This window comes from Octodon degus, unplaced genomic scaffold (assembly GCF_000260255.1).
Source record: "Octodon degus isolate 3935 unplaced genomic scaffold, OctDeg1.0 scaffold00117, whole genome shotgun sequence".
NCBI classification, from domain to species: domain Eukaryota; kingdom Metazoa; phylum Chordata; class Mammalia; order Rodentia; family Octodontidae; genus Octodon; species Octodon degus.
Window position 1 is genome coordinate 10,145,717 of NW_004524693.1, and position 11,159 is coordinate 10,156,875.

The window sequence follows — 11,159 nt, forward strand, 5'->3', positions numbered from 1 at the left end:
CCTCCTGTTTTAGTCTATTATCTGTTTTAATTTTAGTATGTTTTTCCATTAGACTTGGAAGCAAAAATGTCTCAATGTATTTTAAGTTCTTATCACATACCAGCTGTTCATATTTTCCTTTGAGAAAAACTCATCTCTCATTCATGCTCCACTTTCAGAACTTCAGTACTTCTTCAGCACACCTCTGCTTGAATGATTCACAATTAGTTAAAATTTAACATGTTAAAAACTTTGTCATTGTATTCAACTAATGATCATAACCTTAAAAACTGATAAAAATTTTGTAATGTTTATCGGTCAGAGAGCCAGCATGTGTGTTGATCCTCTTTTTAACCTTTGGGCACCCATATTTTCAGTTACCTCCTTTTCTTTCTTTTTTTTGTTACCTCCTTTTCAAAGCCTTGTGTTTGGATTTCTGCAAATTTCACTTACCAATTTTCTGTCACTTTATTTCCCTTTTGAATACATTCTACATACTGACATGAGAAAAAAGATAAATTATCTTCATCCTTTAATTCTATTCATCTAATACCTTAGTAGTTTAAGGTCTTCTATATTGTACAACAAACTTTTATCCAACATTATATCTGGCTTCTTCCCAGTTTCTTTAATTGGTAGACTGTTATCTCTAAGAGCTTCCCAAAATTCTATATATGCTAATCTCAAACACATATCTTTAATTTATTTACTTTTTTAACTTATTCAAATCCTTTACATTTACCAAGAACCAAAAGAATTCTACCCTCCTCATTGGACCTTTTTTCATTGAAGAAGTTACTATGAAGTACCTTTTCCCATTTTCTAGACTATTTATTGCAGGACTTTTGCCTGCACTATTTATCTTTTCTTAACTATGTTTTGTCTTATGTTGTTGTTGCTTAGTTAATTCCTGTTTGGTAATTTCTTCTCTTCAATTATATTTTAAACTCCTGGAGAATTGAGACCATATATTACATTTCTTGTTCAGTGACCAATGTTTGCTTTAAAATGAGAGAAATGAAGTAAAATAAAAAAAACATGTTTTGTAGTTCTCATTTTTATTCTCATAAGAAATAATATTTTGAAGCAAAACAATTTCTTTCTTTAACTCAGGAAACAGTAAAAACAAGCTTAAAAATTTAAACATAGAAACAGTATAGACCAGAAAGGTGAAGGTGGGAGACTTCCTAGTTACTGTTCAACTGACTTTTCAGTATAGCTTTTAATGTTTTTTCAATTGCTATGAACACTTAAGCCAGGTATATTCAAATTTAAGAACAAAAATCATTCCAACAACAAATAGAAAAATTGTAGGATTATCTATATATGCTGCTCTTCCACACCACTAACAGATAATAAAAAGTCAGCTGTAATTGTTTTGAGATTTTCAAAATATTTTATCAGTAATTCCCAATAGGCACAGACTGGAACACAAGCAGACTATGAAATCTATGGTCTTTTTCAACCTTAAGGCTCATGAAAGAGTCTCATTTTCCCTTGCGAAAAATGATTACACCTCGAGGCTCCTTCTAGGCCTTTCTGGTTTGGTTTTGGTGCTTATTTGGCCTTGTTGACATAGAAAACCAACTTATGTATAAATATTACTTGGAAAAGAGGTGTAAATCAGGAAAGCAATCACATACTCGCCATTAGAAATTTTCTTTCTCTTAGATCAAATAGTTTATTATTCAACTATAAGGTTTCCTTCATATTTCCAGAGTTATTTGATGGCAGCATTTATTCTTTTATACAGTTACATTCTTTCCTCTTGCAGTGCTCTTCTATTATTGTTGAGTGTATATCTGTTGACTATTCTTCCAACTTCCTCGTACTCTATAGGGCCAGTTGTTGCGGGAGTGGTGGGCCTCACCATGCCCAGATACTGCTTATTTGGAGACACTGTAAATACAGCTTCTCGGATGGAATCAACAGGGTTACGTGAGTACCTGCAGATGGATGAAATTGTACCATATAACTCTCCGAAAAGTTATTTTTCTTTAAGAGATGGGAAAGAAATCTAGATAGTTTATGTTTTTTAATGTTTTAAAGCAAAATAAAAGACATTTGAGAAGATTAAGATTTATCACACATTTTCCTGGCCTCTAATTGCAAACCAGTAGGGGGTGATGTTGGACTGGACATGTACCCTTTTTGTCAGATTTAAAGCTGTAGCTAAGTGACACTGAAACAGCTAGTCAATTTGAGCAAAACTACTCTTAAAAGTCATTTGTGTAAAGGAAAGAATGGACCAGCCTAGTAGCTGTGGGAGAGTCATGTTGAGAAAAGAACTAGGTAATAGACTGACACTTTTCATTTTTCAACTTGTTTGTGAAGACATACACCAGCTGCCTCGCAGTTGGGGGTTGTTTCTTGCTCTAGTTAGATTTTTGAACTAGATAGGACCTCCAGAAGTTCTGGCTTCGTCAACTAACACTAGAATTTATCTAGCAATAATCCTTCAGTCTAAGACTTTTGGAATTCTAAATATTAATTCCAACTTGCCTTATATAAAACCCATAGCTTCTGTCAAAATGAACATAATATCAAAGATACCATTTTTTCTCTCTTTTTCTGAGACTAAATCCATACAAAGATCTATTATATTTATCTGTTGCTGGCAAGATGCTCTCTCAAGTATTTCTTGATCATTTATTGTCACTATTGAGATAATGTCTTACAATGTAGCTTCTACCTAAAAGTCATTGAGCAAAGCAACTTTTTGTCCTATTATAGGAAAATCTATTAAACAACATTAAATTCTATATACCGTTTTATGAATTTTGTTTTGAAAAGAAAGAAGCCACTAAAGTCCCTAACAGCTCTAGCTCTGCCAGCTACTAGATAAGACAAGCTCTTCTCCAGTTTCACCAATATATTGAAGCTAGTTAGTATTGGTAGGGTGGCCTGTATCACAGTGTGTGGTTCCCTGTGTGACTCCACTGTCCATCACTAAAATGCAGAAATGGATTTACACAATGGATTTAGTCTCAGTTAATCTCTCTCATGTAGCCATGATTAAGGAGGCAGCATGGAACGTAGAAGCTATTATCAGAAGAAATTTTCTGACATTTTTCAACATCTTCAAACTCCATAGATAAAATAGAGACCATGAAAATAGTCATCTAGAAATGGCTGCACAAATATGACTGTGTATGCCTTCTCTTGAAGTGCAGTGGAAGATGAAGTAAAATTGATCATGGAATCACAATGTCAGTTGGGCACAGTACCCTGGACTGATGTAAGCTTCTAGAAAGCTAAAGTCATCCTCTGATCTGGAACAGGGAAAACCACATATTTAGCATTGAAAATACAGAACTGAGAACAGAAATTGAATTTTGAGATTTAAACAATGCTTTTTCCAGTGATCAGATAGAAGGAAGGAAATGGGAAATGGAAATCATGTGCAACATGGATTCATTAAGCAATGGATATGTAAGAGTCATTATCAAGTATGAAAAGAGGCATATCTGTGTCATTCTTACACTATAAGAGATGGTTAGCATGTTTCTCTAAAAGCTAATAACGATGAACCAAATATAGCATTATTAAGCTCCACAACTGAATGATTTCTAAAGAGGTAGACTCTAATCTCACACTGGATATGGGTCTAAGACATGTAATATGCTTTTCAACAAAAAATCAATTTAATCAGTAGCTTCTTAGTGTTCAGTTGACTCCACTAAGCATTGTGAATGGAAGTAACTACTGACCTAGCCCTGCAGTGATTATCCTCCTCACATAATTGGCTAGTGGCTAGAATCAGCAACCTTTCTTTCTACACCAGCAGTATCACCCTACTGAAAAGCTATCTGAACATACTAGAGTCTTGGCACACATCGGATTGGCAAGGGATATAATGGCTGCCCTTGTGGCTTTTAGAAATATGAAAATCTTTTTTAGCTTTGGATGAATATAAGCCAATAATCAATACTCAAACCAGGTTACAGGACAGAGATATTCAGAGAAGTATATACATGGTAAAATTGTGAATATACATGGTAAAAGTTTCCTTCAGGCTGGTGTGTTGTTGTATACCCATAATCCCTGCACACTGGGAGGCTGGAGCAGGAGAATTGTAAGTTCCAACCCAGAGTGGACAATTAAGTCATTTAGTTAGAATCTGTCTAAAAAAAGGGCTGTATTTGTAGCTCACAGCTGAGATCCTGGGTTCAATCTCAAATATTACAGAAGAAACAAAATAAGTTTTTCAGTTTTCAGCCATGCCTTCCTACTGAGATTATAATACATAAACATAAAGAATGTTTTTCTTTCAAGTGTGTGTGAGACAAATCTTAGACTTTTATATAAGACTTAACCTCTTAACCTGAACAAGGTGTCACTTCACAGAGTGACAGCTTCCAGAGAGATTAATGATCTTGCCTCAGGTAACAAGTGATTATTCTTCATTAAAGAAATGAACATAGGTTTGAAACAAATTTATAAAGCTGTAGTTCCCCATGTAAGTCACTATACTATGTTACTTGGAAAAAATATACATTCATGTATGCACCCAACTAGAGGAATCCATCCAAAGGACAGCTATAAATGGTGAGTCTTCACAAAATGTCTGTGAAGTCAGAGGTATTGTGATTTTTCACATTAATGTTTTATTTTAAATGTAGCACTATTGTGAAATAGTTTTAAGGATGTATATGGAAAAGACAGCCCTTTGTCACTTAAATAGGAGCATATAAAGCTTGGAAACTCAGATGCTGAAGCCAAACATCTGATGGAGGAAGTCACATTTTAGCTGAGAACGCAGTGGTGGTTGCCGACTTCTCCATCTTGACCTTCAAGTTATATTAACACTTTTCTACTGCATGACCTTTTGTCTGAGATAGTGTCTAGGAGGCTGATAGATATTACAACTAATGCCCTATTTGAGCCTGGTGAGAAGGCCATCACTCTTGCTTCCCTTCTTCTGAAACCCTAACTACACTCAGGATTTAGCTTAGGTCTAGTACACTTTGAATTGGGGGGGTACTTATTACATTGATAATCCTGTCATGATTTTACCAATGATAAAAAGTTAAAATTATATTTTTTTTCTTTCACAGCTTACCGAATTCATGTTAGTCTTAGCACTGTTACAATTCTTAGAACTCTGAATGAGGGCTATGAAGTAGAGCTTCGAGGAAGAACAGAGCTCAAGGTATAATATCCTTTTGTTTTTGGAGCCAACCCACTGGGACACATCTCTTAGAGAAGTCATGGTCTGTGGAAAGAACTTACCTGGGAGTCTGAGAGTCAGAGCTCTAATTTACACAGAATCTTCAGCTTCATTTGGGCTTCCTAAAAGATTGGCCTTTTCTCTCACACTTTTTTCTCTATAAAGTATGGCTTAAATGGGGAGGATCATTGAGATACCTTACACTTTTTTTTGCCTATGAGTTGTAGTTTTCTTTCCTAAAGAACTGCCTGGAATTTGGCTTTTCATTGAGCTGAGGTACTATTTTTGTTTTCTAACTCTGGTTTTCTTGCTGTTTGGCAGTGCCGGACATTGTTCAATCAACTGCAGTATTGGTAAATTTGAGTCTCTCTTTGCCTGCTCAGTAGTCACTATTTCTAACTTATCATTTACATCATTGTTCTGCTCTTCACAGAGAAGCTTTATGTCTTCTTCCAAGGATAAGAAGGAAGAAAGTCAGATTCCACAAAAAATAAACTTTTCCTTTCTGAGACAGGTTTTCACTAGGTAGTGTAGGCTAGCCCAGGATGGTCTTGAACTCACAGAGATCCTTTTGCCTCAGCCTCTAGAGTTCTGGGATTACAGGTGTGTACTGCCACACCTAGCACCCTTCCCCCCCTCAACTAAACATTTATATCCTTTTCTTGCTGTTGGGGAAATTACTTGCCTTGGCATTCAGGATCAGAATAATGTTCATTTTTTGGCGACTTGCACTGGAATCCCCTCCTGTCATTCAACATGATTTCAGGTCCACTGGCTGATGAAACCACAAGGAACTGAACATACAAGTTCTACTCAGAAACCCTGAGAATTTGATAATATAACTTATTCACTTTCATATGAAGAATCAAGACCCAGAGAAGTGAAGCAATTTGAACAGAGTTGCACAGTCAGTTGATAGTAGAATCAAACAAAATTCAGAAAGCCTAACTTGCTTCCATGGTACCATACTACATGACAATGGTTTTCTTAGTGATTATTCTTGGACAATTGAAAATAGGGCCTTCGATGATATGCATATGGTTTCTGTCATTGGCCTGCCTTTCCTGAATGTTGGCAATTCAAATGTAACACAATTTCTTTGTTAAATGTTACAAGGTCTGGTGCTGGTTAATTACTTCCTTTTTTGACTAGTATTAATTTGTTTCTTTCAACAGTTCTTCAGTGTCTTCCAGAAGGTAGATGGACTCACTTATAAGTGAGATGATGGAGTAGAGGCAATAAATCAAATTATCTAAAGCTTTTGTGATCCCTCCATACATTCTGATTTTTCTTAGCAAAGGAGGGGAAAGAAAGATTGATTTCCCTGAGCACTTTCATTTAAAAGCTGAAGAGGTGCTGCTTCTCAAACAGGAGAAAAGATATAAATTATCATTAGTAGCACATGCATCTTTGGGAATTTCAAGTACAAAATTAGAACTTACTTTAATAGGGCCTTTTGCATCTTCATATTTTTCTCCACTTGAGGAAATTTGAGGATAGTCAACAAGTTGGAGGGATCATTCAACAAGCCTTTTCATAATGTGATTTTTGGGTCTTGGCTATTACAGTGACAAAGGGCTTATTAGTCAAGAGAGACTGAGAGGGATATACTGAGAGAGAAGAGGACAAGAGGTCACTAGAGGAAGGGACAATGAGAAAAAAGAAGACTCAACAAAAAGAATTTTTTTTTGTTTCTTTACCTTACACTTTCCCACTAGAGGGAGGAATCACATATTCCTTGGTAGGAGTTGGGGGACAAAAATGTTAATCTACTGGGAATATGAGGTATATCTGCAGTAATTCCATGTCACTAGCACACTTCATATATTCTGATTTAATATTTCCACTTTGCATCCATTCTGTATAATGAAAGCAAGAGTTATCCCAATATGTGGGATAAAAAAAAAAACCCATTTGATGGCTAGTCTGGTGTGATTTCAGAGCTGATAGCTGGAAAAATTTTTTTTCCTTTAGCTAGTTATAACTTGTAATTATCCCTTTGAAACATTTTTTTCTTGGGATTAATCTTTGGATCCAGCAGAAATCCCCTTTCCCCACCTGATCTTCTTTACTGGAGTGATACCTCTCTTTATAACTTACTTTTTTTTAGCAGAGTCAAATATGTAGATTGATTTGGGGGAGAAGAGAACATAGGGTAGGCACAGTAACAGGTTGAGTAGAAAACATAAAGAGACCAAAATAAGGTAGCTGAAGATGTAATCTGGGGAAGTAATAAGTTAGAGATGGGAAGGTTGGATCTGCTGGGGAGTTGCCCTATTTCCCATGTCAATCCCCTTTGGTATGATATTGGCAATAAATTGCTAATAGCTAGCTGACCAATTCTGCTTTATAGATATCTCTTTCTGATGGACTAGTGATATGTCATTTTATTACCCCTTCTCTTACCTGAGTAATTTTTTGGCACTCTTTTCCTGACAAGTTTGGAGCTAATGGCTGAGAATTTTTTATATATGTCTAGGTTAATCACTTATGTTTTCTAAGGAGTTTTAGGTAGTTTTCCATTCTGGAAATACTTTACAAAATGTTTATTCTCAATCAGTTTATGCTGTTACTGATAGAAGTGAATATTTTGTGACTTTGTATCTGAAACCAGAAGCTAAACAGTATTTGGCTCTCAGGTCTATAAGCATTAGTACAGTTTTGTGATTTTTCCCCTCAATCATACACACACACACACACACACACACACACACATCATCATCATCATCATCATCATCATCATCATCATCAGTTCAGCTAAGAAATAGTATTAACAGAATAATGAAAAATTGGTCACTAATTCTTTGGTTATCAGTAGCTCAGCATGTGACATTGTACAAACAGCTTCAGCATCTCTGAGCTTCTCTTTGTGTACCTGGAGTCCTCTTTGGACTTGTGATAATCAAGAAGCTCATTAAAATACCTAACATGTAATGGTGTTTAGACAGTATAACCTGTCTGCTTCTTGTACTATGGATAACCACTAAGAAGATAACAATGTATAATGTATTAATTATTGAAAATGTCCTATTAATCAGCTTTGAATCTGTCTCATTAAAATACCTAACAGTTCTTCTTAGCCTCTTGAACTGACCTTGACTTCAGTGTGTTGGAGAAGCTACATGGTGTAGTGGGAAGAATATTTAAAATTTGGAGTCTAGTATACTGAGGGGTTCAGGTTCCAAGAAGTTCACCTTGTACAAGTCAATTAATCTCCATGCACCTCAGTGTTTCAATTTGAAAAATTAGATTAGTAAAAAAATTGCACAATTTTGTGAGTGTTGAATAAGACTAGAGGTACCCAAATCATAAAAGGATTATGCATATCATGTGTGGTGACTCACCCCTGTCATCCCAGCACTCTGGGAGGCTGAGGCAGGAGAGTCACAAATCTGAGTGCGGGCAACTTAGTAACTTAGACTCTATCTCAAGATATGGGACAAAAAGCCTGGGTATGTATGTAGCTCAATGTAAAGACTCATGGCTTAATTTTCTGCACTACCAAGAAATAATTAAAACAAAAGCAAGATAATATTATTTGGGGGTTCCCTGTGGCTGTCCAGAAATTGATATTGGGTCAAGAAGTTTACTTTAGGCACTCCTGTGATCATACTCATTTCTTCTTGTCTTCAGTAGAATTATGGAAGTGGGAGGGATTAAACAAAGAGCTAAAATTCTCCTGGATAATCTCTACAGTTGCCTCAGGCCTCTGGAGCTTCATTGAATGCTTTATCATTTGAAAGCTTGTCTGAACCTCTAATGCTCCCATCTTCTTTCACAGTCATTTGTTTTGGAATTTTTTATGTCACAGTACCTACACAAATGTCTGGATAATCCTGACATCTGCAAAGCTGTCTTGGTAACTGGCACACTGTTCTAGAGCCTTCTGAATCTCAAGACAGTGAAATATGTCCAGTGGTGGGTCCCTTGCTTTTGAGGTTGAACAGTATGTTTTAACAAAATGAAGTCCATTAAGCCCTAAGTATTACATGTGCTCAAGGTCTGAGAATTTTGGTTCATGAAATTATCTATTGGTTACTGTGAAAACTCTCTATACAAGGCAGTTTAGTAGGTAGTGTGAGGGAAAGAAATAGCTTTGGTGGGAGAGTTGGCTTAATGTGGTTAGAACTGAAGAAGTGGCCTAATTGTTTCGTTTAATCTTTCTGCAAGCCATCTCTATATTCCCAACCCTAGTACAGGAAGGGATAAATAAAGGCAAGAGTTAGTGATTGAGTGTATGGTCAAGTTTCTCAAGTTTTCTGAAAATGGAATAGCTCAAAATAGTCCAATTATCTGAGATTCATGGTAAATTGCTGGCCTGCAAATGAAAATGGAGCTACAGTGGTATGCTCTTCCTATGTGTCTCATAGGGAACTTGTTCAGAGTCTTGAATCAAATATTTGAAAAGTGCTTTGAGATTCTCCAATTAAATATATCATAATTAGTAGTACAATTGTTACTATTATCATTATTGAATGAATATATGTGATATAAAATAGAAAAGAGTGAATTCAATATTTAAAGGGAGCAAACAATTGAATTTTCTAAGTCAAACAATTTACAATGGCTGCAAATGAGAGATGCTAAGAGTGACACCATGTTTCAGATTAATGAGTAGGAAGTATCAAATTACTTTTCTCAGTCAGTAAATAAATTTTTTCTTATGCTTTAGAGGAAATAGAATGACAAAAGGGAAATGAAATGAGGAGAGAGAAGCATATTAAGAAGTTTTACTAGAAAGAAGAGAGGACAGACAGAGTAAAATAAAATCAGTCCTTCTAAGATTACCACTAATGCCACGGATGACTAGCTTGAGTTTATACTTCTTTCTCTTCTCAGATCTATGATTCTTGACAACCAACTAGTATGTAGGTGGAGTTCTGCTTCGAGGACTTGTGTTACTTGTAATAGTACATCAAGAAGAAGGAAAGAATACTACATGAATGCAGTTTTCTCCAAACAAACAATATATTCTAGACTTCAAAGCAAAGTTACAAAGCCTGTTTTCCATTTTTGTTCCTTTTTTTGGGTTTGGTGAAAAGTTTTAGATGACAATGTGTGGAGAGAGGTAGACTTTCAATATATGTAGTCTATCTGGACAATGACTTGCCTAATGCCAAAAGGCCAGGACAAAAATGACAAGTGTTTAGTTGAACATCCAGATGTTTGATTGCTATGAAGCCAAACATCCATACATTTTTCAAGATAAAACTGTGTGGTAGTGGGTAAACAAAACATCTGGATGCCAGTTTAATAAAGTATTTCTTTTTATCTGGCTTCTCCATAGAGCTTTCCTAAGCTTCAGGTCCATATAGTGAAGATTTATAGAAAACAAGATTCTAGGGGATGGTGACAAAGGGAAAGTTCTAAGCAACTTGTAAGCCAAACTGGATGCTTATATGCTAGCCAGAGCCACCTCACTAGAAAAAGTGGGTATGATGTGCTTCAAGTTTTCTATATTTTCTGTTATAGGGCAAAGGCATGGAGGAGACCTTCTGGCTGGTTGGAAAAAAAGGCTTTATGAAGCCGCTTCCTGTGCCCCCACCAGTGGGAAAAGATGGGTAATTGTAATTCACAATTAATCAGTGTCTTCCTATGTCTTTCTATGCCACACTTTCTTTACTAGCTGTATTGTTGTCTCCCTACCCTACAGACAACTGGGCCATGGCCTGCAACCAGCAGAGATCGCAGCATTTCAAAGAAGAAAAGCAGAAAGGCAGTTGGTGAGAATCAAGCCATAAGGTAATGGCTTGAAGGAAAACAGCACAGCAACTTGCCAAATTTTCAAATCTGGGCCTCCTTTTGGCATGTGTTCCAGTATTAGCCTTCATTCCTTTGGCAGAATGTGATGGAGCTGGTGAACTTCCAAGCTCCGCTGAGTTGGACAAAATCCTTGTGGGGAGGCCTGTTGCAGCAAGCATAATACTTAAGGAAACTTGGCTGCCCTGACCGGAGCGAGACCCTTGCCTTCTGTACTGACGCATTTGTATACTAACAAAGCTGGACTTGT

General features: G+C 36.2%; 1 protein-coding gene across 1 annotated transcript in view; it reads left to right on the plus strand.

The window, feature by feature from the left end:
- Positions 1-10,892, plus strand: part of Gucy2f (guanylate cyclase 2F, retinal) — a 142,918-nt gene extending 132,026 nt beyond the window's left edge. The window contains exons 16-19 of the mRNA XM_004640047.1: positions 1,819-1,917; positions 5,037-5,131; positions 10,622-10,710; positions 10,803-10,892. Of these exons, the coding sequence (XP_004640104.1) occupies positions 1,819-1,917; positions 5,037-5,131; positions 10,622-10,710; positions 10,803-10,890 (371 nt within the window). The 3' untranslated portion in view covers positions 10,891-10,892. The remainder of the gene's footprint in view (positions 1-1,818; positions 1,918-5,036; positions 5,132-10,621; positions 10,711-10,802) is intronic.
- The last annotated feature ends 267 nt before the right edge of the window (positions 10,893-11,159 follow it).